Source organism: Parambassis ranga, chromosome 1 (genome assembly GCF_900634625.1).
Source record: "Parambassis ranga chromosome 1, fParRan2.1, whole genome shotgun sequence".
Classification (NCBI taxonomy): Eukaryota; Metazoa; Chordata; class Actinopteri; family Ambassidae; genus Parambassis; species Parambassis ranga.
Window position 1 is genome coordinate 4,394,863 of NC_041022.1, and position 18,526 is coordinate 4,413,388.

The 18,526-nt window shown below is 45.3% G+C and overlaps 1 protein-coding gene across 4 annotated transcripts; it reads right to left on the bottom strand.

The window, feature by feature from the left end:
- Nucleotides 1–1,609: 1,609 nt before the first annotated feature.
- LOC114434203 (CD48 antigen-like) lies at nt 1,610–18,106 on the bottom strand. 4 transcript variants are annotated; one of them, XM_028403341.1, is made up of 6 exons: nt 18,055–18,106; nt 17,177–17,476; nt 16,625–16,918; nt 16,337–16,447; nt 3,013–3,080; nt 1,610–2,253 (listed from the first exon to the last, which is right to left on the bottom strand). In XM_028403341.1, exons 1-6 carry the CDS (start codon nt 18,089–18,091, stop codon nt 2,146–2,148), a joined length of 918 nt encoding a protein of 305 aa, XP_028259142.1. In that variant the 5' UTR covers nt 18,092–18,106; the 3' UTR covers nt 1,610–2,145. The 4 variants fall into 4 exon arrangements, with proteins under 4 accessions (XP_028259142.1, XP_028259059.1, XP_028259224.1 ...); XM_028403258.1 differs by lacking the exons at nt 16,337–16,447; nt 16,625–16,918; nt 17,177–17,476; nt 18,055–18,106 and adding exons at nt 4,359–4,475; nt 4,805–5,098; nt 7,005–7,304; nt 9,951–10,122; XM_028403423.1 differs by lacking the exons at nt 16,337–16,447; nt 16,625–16,918; nt 17,177–17,476; nt 18,055–18,106 and adding exons at nt 4,355–4,475; nt 4,805–5,098; nt 7,005–7,304; nt 9,951–10,122.
- Between the last annotated feature and the right edge of the window lie 420 nt (nt 18,107–18,526).

The following is an 18,526-nucleotide window of genomic DNA, read 5'->3' on the forward strand; positions in this document are numbered from 1 at the left end:
GGTGCTGGTGGGTCCACTGTCTCCTGGATCACTGATTACCTAACAGAGAGGCCACAGTTCGTCCGGCTGGGTGGTGTCCTGTCTGGTGTGGTGATGAGTGGTGTAGGAGCCCCACAGGGCACTGTGCTTTCTCTTATACACCTCAGAATTTCAGTACCACTCAGAGTCATGTCACTTACAGAAGTTTTCTGATGACTCTGCAGTTGTGAGGGATGGGAGGAGGAGTACCGGAGGCTGGTGGACAGATTTGTGGAGGGGGCTTGGGGGAATCACCTGCTGCTTAATGTAGAATGCCCAGAGAGATGGTGATTGACTTCAGAAAGAGAGGAACAGCATCACATCCCCCTTGCATCCTGGGTAAGGATGTGGAGAGGGTGAAGGAGTACAAGTACCTGGGAGTGACCATCGACAGCAGACTGAGCTGCAGGACCAACAGCACAGCTGTGTACAAGAAGGTCTGCAGCAGACTCTACTTCCTGAGGAAGCTGAGGTTTTTCAACGTCTCTGTTCTCCTCTGTGGTCTGCTGGGGGGGGGGGGGGGGGGGGTCAGCATTGCAGCCAGTGACACCAACAGACTGAACAAACTGATCAGGCAGGCTGGCTCTGTCATTGGCTGCAGACAAGAGGCATTTGAAGCAGTGGTGGAGAGGAGGACACTGAACGCTGTCAGGGGCACAAACATGATCCACTGAGCAGTTTCCCTCTTACCCTCTAACCTCTCCTTTTCTCTCCTTAGTCTGGCTCACACTGGTCTCAAGACCTGGATGATGACCTGCAGTCCGGCCCGTGAAGTCTCTCTTGCTCTACGTTGTCGGGGGGCACAAACACGATCCTCTGAACACCCTCTGACCTCTCCTCCACTCTCCTTAGTCTGGATCATACTGAGTAATATCGTCTCATAATCTGTGTTAACTGTCTTCCTTGTAGTTCTGTGCCTCGCTCTCGCTCTCTCTCTTTGCAGGTCTCAAGACCTGCATACTGACCTGCAGTCTCTCCTGTGCTCATCGACTTCACTAGCCCCTGCTGCTCATCTTTACTATCAAATTACTATTCCTACTTATGGACCGACGATATATATAGATATCTATTACAATATAATCACTGTTTCATCTTGCTGTCATGTTTGCTCTGTACTGTATCATGTTTGTATCATGTTTGCTCCTCTCTCCCTCTCTCTCTCTCTCCCTCATCCTCTCTGACTAGCAGCAGGACTGGTTCCCCCTTAAGTTGACGGGTCCTGCTCAAGGTTTCTTCCTCTTAAAGGGAGTTTTTCCTTGCCACAGTGCTCTTAGGGGGGTTCCTGTGAAGCGCTTTGAGACAATGTCTGATTGTAATATGCGCTATATAAATAAAACTGAATTGAATTGAATTGAATTGAACCCCCAGAAGTCTGTCCTGCCTCTTGGCATCAGACTGTACAACACCTCCTCTCTGTGCCTGTGATAGCACGGCCTGGCGGCTGTAACTGACAGATCTAGCACAAGGTTTAGGTTTTTTTTGCTGCTGCAGCTACACACAAAGTAGAACCTTCCCTATAAGTGATCTGTGTGAACACACAGTGTGTGTGCAGCGTTCACGTCGCTGTGACAGTCAACACAAACACAAAGAATCCTGTGTGACACTCCCTTTAATTCTGGTATCAGATGAAGCACAAAGAAGCTTTTGTGTCACAGCAAACAAAGAGCAGCAGGTGGAGGCTGCAGGCTATTTTTGCTTTTATTATAAATAAATGTGTCTGTGGTCCATGACGTAATGAGGTAATAAAAACACAGTATGAGTCCTTTATCTGCTTTGTGTTGCTCTTCCTTTCATGACAGCTTCATGGCTCCATCAGCAGAGTTTAAATTATTTATTATAACCAAATGACTTTCACTCTGACTGCAGATGTAGGCATGTGGTGGGATGCTCTGCAGCTTGTAGACTCTGTCAAGAATGCTCTGAAGAAGCTGCGCTGTCACACAGGATGAAACACAACACACACAATATAGCAACTAAAAGGCCGACATGGAAATGTGTGAGTGAGGCCTCAGTGTCAGTGCAAAGCTGAGGAAATGTGTGGACGCGGACAGCGGATGAAATATCTGACCTCACGTCTATCAGAATAGAAATGATAAAATACATGAACAGTTACAGTCAGTCCGCCGCTCAGGCCGTCACAGCGGGCTCTTCAGGGATCATACGATGAACCTCCAGTTTATCATACACTGTTCTCAGGTTGGAGTGCTCTGCTGGTGGATCTGGAAAACTCCCAGCCTGAGGGAACAAAAACAGGAAGTGAGCACTTTCCAGAGGAGGGAGTGTGTTTTCATCAGGCAGAGGGAGGGCCATGGTGGGCAGGAGCGTGTCCTCCCAGGATATGGGAACAGGGCGTGCCTACCCTCACTGTCTGCAGGATAACACACAGCATCAGACAACTCTTCTGTCCTCCAATGTGGGGGGAGGCGCAGTAACCTGAACTGTGATGCTATCACATTCACAAGCTGACTAACAGGAATAAATCCCCTGAGATGGCAGCGTCCCGTCACTGCTGCCAACATGGAGGCATAATTCAGTCATCATGCAGAGGTGTGCTGTAAACAAGTCGTATCAGTGTCAGGAAGCATGAAACGCAGCAGCTCCTCCAGGGGCCACTTCAGTCTACCTGAAGTGTTTTAAAGGCTTCAGAGTTTTGCATAATTATGGCGTGGCCCCTTTGAGTGACAGGCGGGTGCAGACTCAGGTCGTAAGCTCCCTGCTCCACCTCTTTGCCTGTATTTGGATCAACCAGGAGATCAGGTGGACTGATTTTGAACTTCCTGTTTTACACAGCAGCTGCTGTTTTTTATTGCTGCTCTGTTCCCATCAGAGTGGAAGGCAGATATATTTGCATCCTGTTTGCATTGAGATAACACCAGAGAACAGGATGAGTTGACTTTGGTGGAGAAACGCAAACATTCAGACTATTACTGACAGTGTTGTTAGGGAACAGGATCAACATTAAACATTAGCTCAGGGTTACAAACATGTACTGACCTGACTGCGCCTCTCCTCCCACCCATGTATGTCAGTATAGGTTACATCTGCGTCTGGATCCAGGCAACCTGCAACATTTCAACTGATCAGTGAAACGAAAGACAAGCTTAAGCAGAAAACAGGACAGACATCATCCACAGAATGACTAAAGCCTGACAGGAGCCTGGCAGACACCACAAGAATGCAGCAAAGTCTCTGAGACACGCTGTGGTCTTTCATTAGAACACAGTCCAGACATGAGGAGACACACAATAAGTTTGAGCTGGTCGGATCAGACCACGACCAGACACTTTGTCTGCACTGTTAAAACTCCTGACAGTGTAAGAGTACGTGTAGGTGCTGCTGTGTCTTATGTGTGAGCACCATGTGGGTTAAGCTGCACCAGTTGTTGCACTATGCTGTGCTGTGCTGTGTTTGAACCATTTCCTGAGCTGTGCAGCGAAAGAAACCACAGGTCACCTATTTACAGTTCCAGTAAGATTAGACACTGGCTGACCATCAGTGAATAATAAGGCAGAGATGCCGCTAACGCACCAAACAAATTAAACAGACCAGTGTTTACAGGATGAATTCAGGTGAGACAGTCTCCATAGTGACTCCACCTGCATCATGGTCACACAAACACTGTTTCCATGACATCAGATGACGTGTGTGTGTTCAGAGAAGTGAATGCTTCTGTCTGCATCTTTGTTCAGAGCAGGTTTTACTGCAGACAGCTGATGTGAGGATACAAAGTTTTATGGTATTTTATGTAATAAAGTATATTCTATTCTTTTCTTTACTCTATGTAGAGGTGACATGAAAAGAAAATGCTCCTGATGAGTAAAACACACATGGATCAGATTAAAGCAGGGCTCAGCTTTAATGTAGATTCTGCATGTTTGCATGAGGTTCATCTGAGTGGAGTGTTCTGTGACTGTGGGTGTTTCCAGCTCTCACAGCTCACATTCACTCGAAGCTGTGGAGCTTTCATGATGAGCTCACAGTGGACGAACAGCTCTGCAGACACATCCTGACTCTGTGATGTGTGTGAGGATGTTAGAATTCTCCAGAACCTAAAACAATGTGTGGCAGCATCCTGTCAGCCTGTGATGTTTCCTGTGTACAGCTCGTGTTCATACAGAGGCGGAAGAATCACACATCAGCACCGACACAGTATTTTAGTACCTCTATGGAAATAATACTCAGATCTGGAAAGTACCAGAGAAACCAGGGAGACAAGTTCCTACAGGGTCAACACAGTGATGTCACATGAACACAATGAGCTCTGATTACAGTGTGAGCAGCACTGGCTCATATGACACAAAGAGATGCTGTGTATCAGAAGGTTCAGAGGTAATACCTGCCTTGTGTTTGTCTGGTTGTTGTCGTCTGTTGGTCCACATACCTCCTCTTGATCACAAAGAAAACGAACAGGACAATCGCCACAGTAAGAATGGACATGAGAACATACAGGCCGATACCTGTCAAAAAAAACAGTCAGCAAGACAGAACGTTCCCACAAGAGAACGCCAAGGTTTTACATGTAAGTATTATGTGCATTAATCACCTTTATGACTGATTTTTATGAAAGACTGGGGCAAACATCAGCATGCTATCTGATGTAGCACAACAGGCCCACGTTATTATTATATCAGATATGTTCATATAGCATCAAAGAGACACGGGTTCTCTGTCAGTGGATTATTTCAGCTGCTCACATGAACCACTTCATGTGAGCAAGCTGCTGCACTCAGCTGATGCACAGATGTCTTACATGTAGAACCCTTAACACTTTTAGAGCTGATCTTACGAAGTCTTGGGTCCATGTCCTGGCCCTGATGCTTGGAGGTGCCACTGCAGGATGTCTCCATGTGGACCTGAGCCGTCTTGTTCTCTGCAGGGTTGGAGGCCACACATTTATATGAAGAGTTGAAGTCCTTCCTGAGCACAGTGAGAGGCAGAGAGACGGCATGGCTGCTCCGGTTCAGGACCTCCTCCTGGTCTCTGTACCAGCACAGTGTGGCCTCTTGGTCCACAGAACACAGCAGAGAGCAGCTGTCATAGCTCACAGAGACTGTGGACACTGCAGGACCAGGAACAGGGTCTGCACAGGGAGACACAGAGATCAGACATCACACACTGACTTCTTGTTTATGTGTGAGGGTCGTTCAGAAAGGTCCAAGCCTCTACCAGAAAGAGTTAAAGAAACAAGACAGTTTTTTACTCTTCATATAGTCCACCTGGACATCAATGCACTTGGTCCGACGATGCTCAAGCATTTCAATCCCTCTACAGAGGAGGGTGACCTCCTGGTCCTCTAAAGAACTGAGTTTGGACTTGATTGCCTCCTTCAGTCGTCTTAATTCTGATGCAGAGTACTGTCCATTAACAGCTCTGCCCTTCTCCAGGTGGTCTATCATGATCCAAAAACAGAAGCCATCTCTCTGATAAAGGATGCTGCCGTCTTGGACCTTTGTTGGGGTGCTTCCACTGTTTGCTTTGAATCTTTGTCTTTGGACTCTGCTGGACAGTAAGACGTCCGTCTTCCAAAACCATACAGTGATTGGGATCAACTTGTTCATCAGTGGTTGAGGTTTTTGGAGGACGGGCTGACCCGAGGGTCATCTTCTGTGGGAGGAGTCCTCAGCTTGTGTCTGTACCATGTCCTCATGAATTTCTTTATGACTGCTCAGGCCTCTGGTTTGTCCATTTTTAGATTTGTCGCACACCTCTCACATTTGACTTGCACAGTGATTAAGTCACAGAGTCAGGTTGTTCCAGCTTCATAAGAAGTGGTGGTGTGTTTCTTTCTGGGTGAGGCTCAGAACGTTTTGAAGGTAGCATCATAGCCTGTCCTGCCAGCCTGATTCTTCTGTTCTGGGTTCCAGGTGGGTTTCCAGGGTTCAGTTTCAACAGAGACAGAATAAACTTCCTCTGGACACATTTGGACACACAACCAATCAGAGAGACAAACATGTGATGTAGGCATAGAGACAACCAGACCAGTAGAAACAAAAGGCATCCAAACAGCATGCAGAGGAGGAGGTATTCTGAATGGCAGCAGAGAGAAGGTTCATCTTCCACTCCTGGACTCTATATATGACAGCCGGGTTCAAGGAGGGCTGTCATATAGCTGCAGACCACAGCAGCACCAGAACCACACATTAACAGACTGAGACACAGCTTCCAGAGCTGTGACGTCCATCACCCCACCCACCCACTGACCGAGCATTAAACCTCTGCAGACAGACACTCAGACTGGACTGTAAAACATTATTAAGCTGCACTTTGCACGATATATTTACACCGGCCACTGGTCATGATCAGCTACACATGCCGACAACAGGACATCAGTGACTGAGAAAAACAAGGGTGTGAGCAACACTCCTAACAGCTGCTTTCACTTTCTGAGGCTGCTCCTAAAGCGACCAATCAGCTGGCTGCTCTGTCAGTGTCATGTCTGAACACGTCTCACACTACTCTTGACAATTCACTTTGTGTCCTGACTGAGACTCCTCGCCACAGAAACATCACGTCACCAGCAGTTGGTCACTGAAGTCAAATATAATTATAATTATTTCCAAGAGTTTAAATCGAGGCAACTGGACTCAAGGATTGTTTTTTGATGATGACAGAGAGCCAATGCAGGCTGGAGGAGGGAAGCAGGAAGCAGGTCAGGCCGAGTGTACGGCCAAGTGCACTTGGGGGAGTGGCGAAACGTCTTCAAAAAACAATCCTTGAGTCCAGTTGCCTCAATTTAAACTCTTGGAAATGACTATGACCTGGAAGAATGACAGCATCCACAGATATATTTTTATTATTATTATTATTATTATTATTATTATTATTAATAATGACAACAGTTAACAAGTCAGACCAGTTTAAAACCTGCTCAGTGAAGTGCACATCCAGGCTTACACTCACTTCCTGTCCATTACTGAATGTTCAATAATAATAAGATCGATCAATAAGAACAACACATCAGTGTTAGAGAAGAAAACACAACTTACCATAAACTGTGAGTTTATAAGCTGAAAGGAAAATTCTTCCTTTTTTAGAGTCCACTGCATAAATCCCTGAGTCGTTCCTCTGCAGCTGTGTGATTGTGAAGAGTCCAGAGTTTTTATTCCAGTGAATCCTGTTCCTGTAAATGTCCACATATATGTCGATTTTCCCATTATTCACCATGGCAACAGTCTTTGTCCCATAGTTTAGGAATCCAAGTTCCATCACTGGGTCAGGTAGAGTGATGTTTCCTCCCACTGATGCTTTCAGCTTCTCCTTCAGATCCTCAGCAGATAATCTCATCACTGTCAGACACACACACACAGTCAGCTTGTAGTAAAATGAAGTCAACAGGAAACTCATCAGAACTGAATGTGTAACTTTTTATTGTCCATTGCCTTTATGAGTGTCCCCCTGTCAGCTGGATGACCTTTGACCTTAGAAAGTCCATGTTTGAATATATATAAATTATATAAGTTATATAAGTGTCAGGTGAACCGTCTGGTTTCTAATCTGTCCTAACAGGCAGGTCCTGATCATCCAGAGGAAACCAAACAAATCAACACGCATGCTGCCCCATCAGCAAACAATCACAGAAGTTAGCTCGCACTAACACTGAGATGCACTCTGATCCACATGCTCGACTCCCACTGGACACAGCAAACCCTATGCACGCCACACACTGACCCACAGGCGGCGGCTCATATTCAGGTGTAACTTTGCATGGTGATTCAGCCTCAGATGTTTGCATTGCAGGCTCGTGATGTCTGCCTCTTTAGAATCATATTTGCTTACACCGCCTGACCGCCCTGATGTGGCTGCTTCTATCTGATCCTCCACAACATGAACTGGAGGAAACCACCGCAGAGCTGGGGGGGGGGGGGGGGGGGGGGGGGGTTTATCATCTTTGCAAAATACATAAAAATGTAGAAAACATTCAAAGTGTTTCTGGAGAAATATGAAACCTCCACAGACACACCAGGACTTTTTTAGAGCTCGGGCTTTTGTTGATGATTTTACTTCAGTTTTATTTTCACATTGATTTTTTGTTTCAGATTTGATGGGAGCTCTTTAATGTTGGTTCATCATGTTTCCTTCACTCACTCAGCCTGACTCGACATGTCTGCATGTTTAGACACCAAACACCACGAGTGACTCCCTCAGCCACGTCCACAAACTTTCTGACTATCTCAGCTGTTCAAGTTCCCTGTTCTGGTCTGAACAGCAGCCAGAACAGTCGTCTCACTGTAAAATGTGATGAAGCAGAAGAACATCGAGCACACAGCTGGTTCTGCCCGATAAAGGACAACAGATTACAACAACAGATATTTTCTGTGTGATGAAGTCAGAGCAGCTTGTGTGAGCAGGACTCACAATAACACAGTGTGTGCAGCACAGTTTTACCAGAGGAAAACACAGGGGCTCCGCATGTTGTAGACATTATGCTGCTGGTATGAAGCAGTTTGTTCATGTTACTTTAACAGTTTCCCAGCAGATCTGCTGATGGGTCATTCTACGAAACGGGTGCCATTTCCACTTTGCAATTTGTAAAATTTTCATCAAGGCTAAGAGTTTTTTTTGACATCCTCTTTATAAAAGACATGTTAAACCTTCAGAAAATGAGAAAATGTGTTTTCCCACCTCAGGCATATAATCCTTATTTATATTATCCTTTTAATTCAGACCTGGGGGTCTTGCACCACCCCGTCACAGACAATTTGTGTACAATTTGACTTGTAATACATTAAATAATATAATGAACGTTGCATTTATTTGAACAGTCCAAGTGAGAGCATTATGACACATTCATTTATAGAGCATTTCACTCTCCTTTCACATTTTTTTAAAGAAAATTACACTGTGACGGAGTGGTAACACACGTGACAGGGGGGCAACTCATGTGACGGGGTGGATTTCTTATGGGTATCAATGTGGAAATAATCATAAAAACATTCAAATTCATGTATCTATGTTATTTTGATTAAAATAGTCTACTCGAATAACCATTACAATTAAAAAATTAAACAATTAAAACAGAGAAATGTAGGCCATTTAAAATTGAAAAATGCATTGCAAAACCTATTAATTGTCACGACCTGGTGTTTATTTATGGTTTAGTTTTCCTTGTTTTGGGTTTTTAGTTTAATCTGTGTTTAGTTATTGTTATTTTCCTGTTGTTCTAGTGTGTTGTTTAGTTGTGTCTTGTGCTTCCTGTTTTACTTTGATAGTCCTGACCCCCTGTGCATTGTCTGGAGTTTTGTCTGGGTCGACGGACCCCATCTAAAATACAAAAGCAACAAATAATCAACAAAAAATGAGGTGGGAACTTGCCTGCTTTTGAATTTTGCTGGTCCAAAGGCTTAAGTGATGTCACCTCTTTTTTTAAAATGTCATTTAAAGGAACAGTACATTTTTTACAGACAGACAGGGAATGAGTGACAGGGTGGTAGGACAAACTGAGGGACGCACAAAAATCATAACATTTTTTATAAAAATAAATGCTTTTATTAAGAATTTATATCATTTATAGTATCAGGGACATGTATTTATTTCTGAAAATGACATATATTGTGTGATTAAGGAGACTTTAATTAACAAATATAAACTGTAGAACATGCAGATTGATATATTTTTATAACTTTTACATTGCATCAAATGTTGAGGACTCAAATGGCACCCGTTTGGTAGAATGACCCTGACGTGGGTTGTGGTGTTGTTGAAGGAAGAGTTCCTCTGGGTGTAGTCTCATTAATGTTTTAACATTAATGGTCACATCACTGTATCACATGTATAATCTATATAATCTGATTTAATCTTGACTGCAGCAGGTGCTCAGTTTAAACAGGTTTCATATATAAACCAATAAAACGGTCCCTGCACATTTAAACCAGCTCAAACTGCGGCTCACTGCAAACAACAGTCCTCAGAGATCAGCTGCAAAACAAACTCACCAAGAACGCAGATGATGAAGATCCGCGCCTCCATGACGAGTCAAACGCAGAGAAACATCACGTGTTAACGGACAGACAGACCATCACCGACCCTCACGAGCAGGAGGACGAAGAGAGGAGGAAGAGAGGACTGCCGCGAGACGCCTGCTACACCTAAACACACACACACACACACACACACACAGAGAGAGAGAGAGAGAGAGAGAGAGGGGGGGGAGAGAGAGCTTCCTGTTTCTCAGTAAAATTGGCCTTCCAAAAATCGTAGAGATTAAAGGACCATTAAAGGATCAGAGGATAAAACGTGTTTATATAAACTGTGCGAGTGTAAACTTAAAGATTAAAACATGACAGAAGACTCATGGGGGGAGACAAAGGCTGATTCTTATACATTTGAATGATTTTTAGGAAACAGGAGGAAAAACTTTCAGCCTGACAGGAACAGGCCACACAGGAACTTTAAACCAGCATGTAAAATAAACTCTGATAAATAAACACGTCTATTTATTTATACCTGCGGTGTGATCAGACTGTAAAACTAGCTACATATATGAACTCGTTATCTAAAGTAATAAAACTACCGCAGCTACTCCGCTAGCTGTAAGCACGGCTGCTGTTTTGTTTACGTTAGCATGCTAAGCTAACTCTCACGTTAATGTTTCCATTTGCATAATAACATCTGAACATGTGACAGCGATTTATCCCTAAATGGGTTAGCTGTCGATTAAAATGTATTTTATAAACTACAAACAAATCCAAAGCTTTCTGCAGCTAGCTCGCTAAACTCGCTAATGTTATCACAACCGCAACAAGCCGAGCTCTCGCACAGACAGATGACGCAGTTTCACTTACGGACGCAGCCATGTTGGAAAAAGCCGCCATCTTGGAACCGGAGTTTGTGCAGAGGTGAAGCGCCATCCTCCCCGTTCTGCCCAAACACTCACCCAGCTCAGCCACCAGGGGGCGCTCCAGATGTGTCAGCCTCTGCTTCATGTGCTCCAGCTAGCTACACTCCTTTACTTACTGTCATAGACTTACTTAAATCACATACATAAAGATTAAATAAAAATGCTTGCTCATTATTTCATGGTGTTGTAAATAATGTTCATATTTTTACTCAAAACAACAGAAAATATCCAGGACAACTGCTGTCAAGAGATTAACTGGCTGATAACAGCTGTTTATAAATAACAACATAATAACTGATCTAATCTGTGCTGACATAATTATCTGTAAATGTAAACACCGAGAGGAAACTGCACACGGTCCATACCTACTGAGGCATTTCCTGATTTTTTCTATGGCTTTGTCACATGACTTAAACAACCAATGAATATGATGCTGTTCTCTTAAACAACCACTAGGTGGCAGGAGAATTACTAAAAAATTCTGACAGCTCATGATTGATGATACAAACATGCGACTGATCATCTCTGGCTGTTAGGATAATTTCCTTTGTGGCTCAGACTGTGTTTTAATAAAGTTTAAATCGTTATTATCATCACAGACCAAACAGTTTTATTTCTGCTGTAGTCTAGTGGACAGTGGAGGAACTGCAGTTCTCTTTGTGTGGTTATCAGCTGGATGCTTTGATGAGAGCTGTGACAGCGGAGAGGTCAGAGGTCAGAGACATGTTCTGTGTCCCAGCAAAAACATCCTGTTTCATGTCCTGCACGACTCTCACAGTGAAGATCAGCCCTGAACTGCAGACGCTCTGAAAGCTGAGGCGGGAAGCAGACGGTATGCTCCGAGCAGGTCTGGACACGTCCTCTGACACCAGCTGAACTGGAAGCTGCTTAACGATCAAAACACTTTACTGTAAAACTGTGAGGAGGCGGGACTCTGAACCACAACAAAGGAGGAACAATAGCATCCAGGGAGCAGGTTCACTCAAAGATGAACAGAAAGGTAGACCTGTGTCCCTGTGGGACAGAAGGGTCAGACCGGGGACAGGAGGGTCTGACATGAGAACCATCTAATCAGTCTCTGCTTGTCACAGAGAGACATACAGTATGAAAGCTAGCTTGTAGCAGTTAGCATGTGTGTACAGGATCGTCTTCATGACTTCTTCTATGAACCAGCGGTCGCTGCTGAAACACAGACAGAACTGACAGCACTTCCTCACCGGACTCTGATTGGTCCAAACCAAACGTGGTTCAACACAAACTCAGAGCCTGGAGCCTGGAGGATGGAGCTGTGGGAGTTTCTGAGGGTAGACCACGCGGCTCTTCCTGTCACGCCTGAAGACTCAGACTGGATGAAGCTGCAGCCTCTGCCCACCCGTGTGGTCTACCGCTGCCTGACACACAGCAGCTCACAGCCTGCTCTCCTTTCTACAGAAACCAACCACAGAGAGCGTTTTCTCACAGACTGCAGAACTGTCTGAGTACAGATGGTTCCAAACAGAGCGTCAGGCTCCCACCTCAGACTGTCACAGGACGTCAAGCTCCCACCTCAGTCTGTCACAGGACGTCCCTCTGCTAATGAGTCCCAGGAGGCACCAAGTGGATCCTCTGAGACCCACCATGTCCCATGATTCATTGCATGCTGCATCTTTACAGAGGAATAAGCAGACTATGAAGACAACTCTAACAGCTGAGGAGAAACTTCTAAAGAGCTTCTGGAAGACAAGAGAGCAGCATGTCCTCAGGGTCATGTTCAACCAGTCCAGAAGAAGAAACAAAGGAAGCACAGAGCCAGGAACCCTGAAGACTGACGGCTCAGAGCTCATCGATCGTCTGTGTGCAGCGCTGCCTGTAATTAAAGTGTGAAAACACACTTTTCATACTCTGCGGTGAGACAGCAGGACGGCAGCTCATCACACCATCTGTCCTCAGATACAGATGAGAAAGAATCCAGATCAGAGGGACAGATCCAGATCCTTTCTCCTCATTATGATTCACAGAGAGCCCTGAGCTCTGTCTCTCAGGCTGAACATGTTGTTTCCTGTCAGGCTGCTTTCATTCTGTGGAAGGACGAGGACTTTACTCAGTCATGTCAGCACCTGTGCAGTCATAAAACACGCAGAAACAGAAACATTTATTTTATGCAATAGTCCATAAGACAACGGAGGAATCTGATTGGCTGCTTGTGGAGAAGCTAACTTCTTGCTTGGACCACGGACAAACATCACAGCTGCTCTGTGTTTCTTGTTAAACAGTGATCCTGCTGATCATGTCTCTTCATGTTGGCATCTGGGGGAAACAGCAGACAGACTTCTGATCCTTCACAGGATCTTTGTGTGGTCACAGCTGCTCTCAGTCTGCAGGAGAATCCAGGAACATGAGGAGTACTAGTGATGTTTGTAGTGTCATGGGTCAGAGCTGAAGGACAAGCTGTCCTCAGCTCCACCTTCACGCTCCATCCAGCTTAGATCACTGTGTGCTGTAAAAACAGCTTCCTGACTCCAATGTTTGTCTTTAAACACTGACTGTCTGCAGCTGATGGCGAGGCGGAGACTCCGAACTTTGACCAAAAGGGGAAACATTCAACTGTTATCTGTAGTTTAAACAGTTAAACTGTCAAACTGCCCACGTTCTCTCAGGCAGCACTTCCTGAACCGCCTCCAGCTCACAGCTCAGAGCCCGCCTCAGGATGGAGTCTGGAGGTTCCCCAAAGTGTCTGATACATGATCACCTCATATTGTCCTCACAGAGACACAGCAGTCCTCTACACACATGCTAGCTGCTACATGCTAGCTGTCAGAGAGCCCAGCAGCTGGTTTCCTGTCTGATCTGAACGGCAGTGTGATGATGTTTGACACAGACAGTGTCTGTGGTACAAACATGACCAGATTACGGCAGTGATGCAACACACAGTGTACACTTTACACACCCACATCAGTCCTGTGAGACAGAGGACTCATGTCCTCAACAACACAATGAACAAAAGCAAACGTGAGATGAATGTGTGGAAACAGTCTGGACCTTCACCCGAGAACGCTCAGACTACAGAGTCTCCTCCATGTTGAGAGAAGGCCAGGTGAGCTGGTTCAGGCACCTGGGTCAAAGGTCTCCCAGGGCGCCTCCATGGTCCGACGTTCCAGGCGCTGTCTGGAAGGAGGAACTGGGGCAGGACCAGGACTCACTGGAGGGATTATATGTCTCATATGGAACGCCTGAGTGTCCCCCCAGATAGGTGGAGGTCTGGTTTTCCCTGCTCAGGCTGCTGCCTCCCTGACCTGAACCCAGATAGGTGGAGGGATTGGATGGAGTCCAACCTCTTATAACATGTTTAAGGTCTAACACCTTCATGGAATGATGTCACGTCACTGTAATGTACTGCCGGCCCGCCGCTGTCTTTGTCCTCTTATCGCTCTCTTATCTGTGGAACTGGACAAGATGGCGCCAGTGTTTGTGGCCTGTCGTCTGTCGCTGCCAAGTTTTATTGTGTTTTTAGCATTTCTAACTTTAATTTGTCAAAATGTCAACTCCTGGTGTAAATAATATATTCCTTCATTGATTGTTTTTAGTTTATTCTATTGCATTTTTAGATGAATGTAGCACGTTGGTGAACCTGGTTGTTTTTAAAGTGCGTAAATAAAGTTGCAGTTGCATTTTGCTCCATCACCTAATGTCAGACCAGAGCGGAGACGGTGTTTGAATGCAGGGTGGAGGACTCACACCACAAACCACAGCATGGACAGCATGTGCTGAGGACGTTTCAGAGATATCAGGCTGCTTCACTTTGAAAAACAAAGATTTGCATAAACAAACGTCTGTCTGCAGCTGTTCCTGCAAACACCTGCAGACAGACAGGAACAGATGACGGTTTACTCTATTAATCATTGACATCACACCTGCAGATATTGGAATAATAATAATAATAATGGATGTTATTTGGTATGAATCTCAACATAATGAAGTTTAAAAACAAACAAAAAAAGTATCAGTACAATGGATTGTGTGTCCCCAGTGGACACATGAGAAAGGACATCATGTGAGCAGTTTCTATGGAGAGACACACAGACGTGACACTTTTAGTTCTGACTATAAATGGTAAATGGTCTGTACCCAAGGACACACTGGCCTGCAGCCAGGGCGGGGGATCGAACCACCGACCTTCCAGTCAGCGGACAACCACCTGAGCCACAGCCACCTGAACTAACCAACTGAATATACCTATAATATCTTAGGTTAATATATATAATTCAAATAAAACCAGGAAACATTCGAGTAAAGTTCATTTATTTGTCAAAGTGTAATAAACATGAAGGAAATAAAAACAGACAAAGGGACGAGACACAGGTGAGACACACCAGGGCGGGGCGAACATAACAAAGGCGGCAACACAGGGGAAGTAAAACACGCGGACACACCAGGGAGACGGGACTTTCAAAATAAAACAGGAAACAGGACGCAACCAAAGTAACTTCACACAGACAGCCAGAGACAGGACCACACAGGGACACCAGAAAAACTACAAAGAAACCAGGAACTAACTTACAACACAGGAAAACAACCAAATATACCAAATCATGATCGTTTCCCAGGAAAATATAAAACACATTCAACTGATAAAAGTATTGATAACCAGATGATAACAAATAACCAGCCTATAATCAATAATAAACCCTGATACCATGACATGATGACAATCATGTGCACTTTAAACACCACCACCTTTAGGAGGCCCAGATGCCAGGCATGTGCTGCCCCCTGCCGTCTCAGCAGCTCTGTGGGCGTCATGGCCGACTGTTCTCAGATGATGGCTGTGTGAGCTTCCCTCCCTGAGGAAGCAGAAACAGGAAGTGAGCAGAACGCAGAGCAGCGTGACTGAACTCTCAGCTGAGGACACGCTGTCTGGCGGTGAGACGTCTCAGCATCGTGCTGGACTTCTGCTTATAACCACAGTCACAGCATGTGACCGCTGATGATACGATCACAGTGATCACACCAACAAATATATGAGTGAGGATAAGGACAGGGAAAACCTGATCTCCTCATCATGTCCTGGAAATAAATCAGCTGGAAACACCTGGAAACATCTGGAGCCGTGTTAGACATGAGCTCAGGAACAGGCACTGACCTGGTTTCTGTCCGTCCAGCAGGGGGAGACAGTGTAGCTTACTTTGGTCCTGAGGTGCAGACAGCCTGCAACACACAGCACAGTTACCTCTATTATAGACCACTGAACAACAGGAACCAGTGCTAACAAAGTCCACCAGGTACCAGGACTGTCAGAGAGACCCGTATCAGACGATGAGGACTGGTCTCTGTCTGCAGAACACGTGGACACATGAAGACATGAATGTACTCATGTTGTAGAGCAGCATGACAAGTACACCAGGACAGAAAGAGAGCGGCGTCCATGATTGATTATGATCAGCTGATCACAGTAATCAGGGACTATTAATACATCTAACTTCATAAAACAGAGAGAACACCTGCCTTGTGTTTGGCTGGTTGTCGTCGTCTGTTGGTCCACACACCTCTTCATCACAAAGACAGACAACAGGACAGTCACCACAGGAATGGACCCGATGACATACAGGCCGATACCTGTCGAAGGAAACAGTCAGCAAGACACATGAAGAGAGAACGCGTCCATGAAAATCCATTTAAAGGGTTTCATGTTTAAAAGTAAGAGACGCTGGCTAATCTGCTGAGCTAATGCTACATGCTGCATATGAAAACCAGACAAATGTCAGGAAGGAAAACGACTAGAGCTGATCTTACGAAGTCTTTGGTCCATGTCCTGGTCCTGATGCTTGGAGGTGTCACTGCAGGACGTCTCCATGTGGACCTGAGCCGTCTTGTTCTCTGCAGGGTTGGAGGCCACACATTTATATGAAGAGTTGAAGTCCTTCCTGAGCACAGTGAGAGGCAGAGAGACGGCATGGCTGCTCCGGTTCAGGACCTCCTCCTGGTCTCTGTACCAGCACAGTGTGGCCTCTTGGTCCACAGAACACAGCAGAGAGCAGCTGTCATAGCTCACAGAGACTGTGGACACTGCAGGACCAGGAACAGGGTCTGCACAGGGGGACACACAGATCAGACATCACACACTCTGCGGCCTGTTCACACTGACTGCATGTTAAACCTGTTATGAACATTATGTTGTTTAAACACACAGACGTGTTATTAAACATGATCAATAAATGTCTTTCAGCTGATCAATGATCAGCAAATATTGAACTCAAACATTGATCATCTCAGCAACACTGTTACTGCAGATCGATCAATAAGATCAACACACACATCAGTGTTAGAGAAGAAAACACAACTTACCATAAACTGTGAGTTTATAAGCTGAAAGGAAAATTCTTCCTGTTTTAGAGTCCACTGCATAAATCCCTGAGTCGTTCCTCTGCAGCCGTGTGATTGTGAAGAGTCCAGAGTTTTTATTCCAGTGAATCCTGTTCCTGTAAATGTCCATATATATGTCGATTTTCCCATTATTCACCATGGCAACAGTCTTTGTCCCATAGTTTAGGAATCCAAGTTCCATCACTGGGTCAGGTAGAGTGATGTTTCCTCCCACTGATGCTTTCAGCTTCTCCTTCAGCTCCTCAGCAGATAATCTCATCACTGTCAGACACACACACACAGACACACACACACATTAAACAATAATTTGCTTCCTGATGAGTCTGTGTTCATCCTGCTGTACAGGACAAGGGTTCTAACTGTCTGACAGACTGGACTTGACCCAGCCTGTTTGGAGACCTCATGTAGACCAGTGTCCACTTCACCATCAGCAGCACCGTGATGAGGCTGTTTGGGTGGTAGCTCCAGGTCTGGGATGTGTTCATGTGTCTTATGTGTTGTTGGCGGTTGAACTCTGGTCATTACAGCCATGAAGCCAGACTCAGACCCAGGTCCTGTGGTCACAAGTCGGCCATTTTGATCATGTGTTGTACAAACTCCTGAAGACTTCAGGCAGTCTGTGTAGAACTGTGTGTGCATTGAGAGGCTGAAAGTCCTCCTTAGTGTCTCTTTGGACACAGACTGAGGTCTCAGTGTGAAGCCCTGAAATAAACCAGGTGTGGCGTTCAGAGCGCAGCCCGAGCTTCGCTGTAATGACTAAATATTTAAATAAAGCTTGATCTGGATGAAATAAATGTCATTAGAGCCGCTCTGTGTAAATACATGATTAAAACCTTTACCTGTAAGAAGCAGGATGATCCTCAGACGGAGCTGCATGCTGCTCTCTGACTGTCAGAGCTTCAGGAAGTCCTGTCTCTCCTTCACACTAAGTTTAAAATGGATCCACAGACTTGATGCAGCTTCCTGTCTGACATCATCACAGTTCACACATGTACCTCTGATATTCACTGATCAGTGGCTCTGATATCAGCCTGCAGGGCGGTGCGGCCCTGCGGTGGAGGAGGTCCTGTTTTCTCTGAGAGCTAGCATGTAGCAGTTAGCATGTGTGTGGAGGATTGTTGTGTGTTATGAACATAAAAACTAAAACATGCTGAATCCATTGCAGGAAGATGGAATTATGGGAGTTCGTGATGTCACCAGAGCCCTCAGAAGCTGTGCAGCGTCCATGATTTCCACACAGATTCTGAGGATGGTGGACCAGTTCTTCCACAGCAAACTGTGACGACCATTTCTTAACACAACACAACACAA

What these genes read in the sequence shown, in the direction of transcription:
- LOC114434203 (XM_028403258.1), bottom strand. Translation starts at nt 9,984, where the DNA reads ATGGAGGCGCGGATCTTCATCATCTGCGTTCTTG. An exon ending in GGACATGGACCCAAGACTTC is followed by an intron (nt 4,476 to 4,804) that starts GTAAGATCAGCT and finishes TTTTTTTGACAG; the next exon opens with GTATCGGCCTGTATGTTCTC. An exon ending in AACAACCAGACAAACACAAG is followed by an intron (nt 3,081 to 4,358) that starts GCAGGTATTACC and finishes GAAATGTTGCAG; the next exon opens with GTTGCCTGGATCCAGACGCA.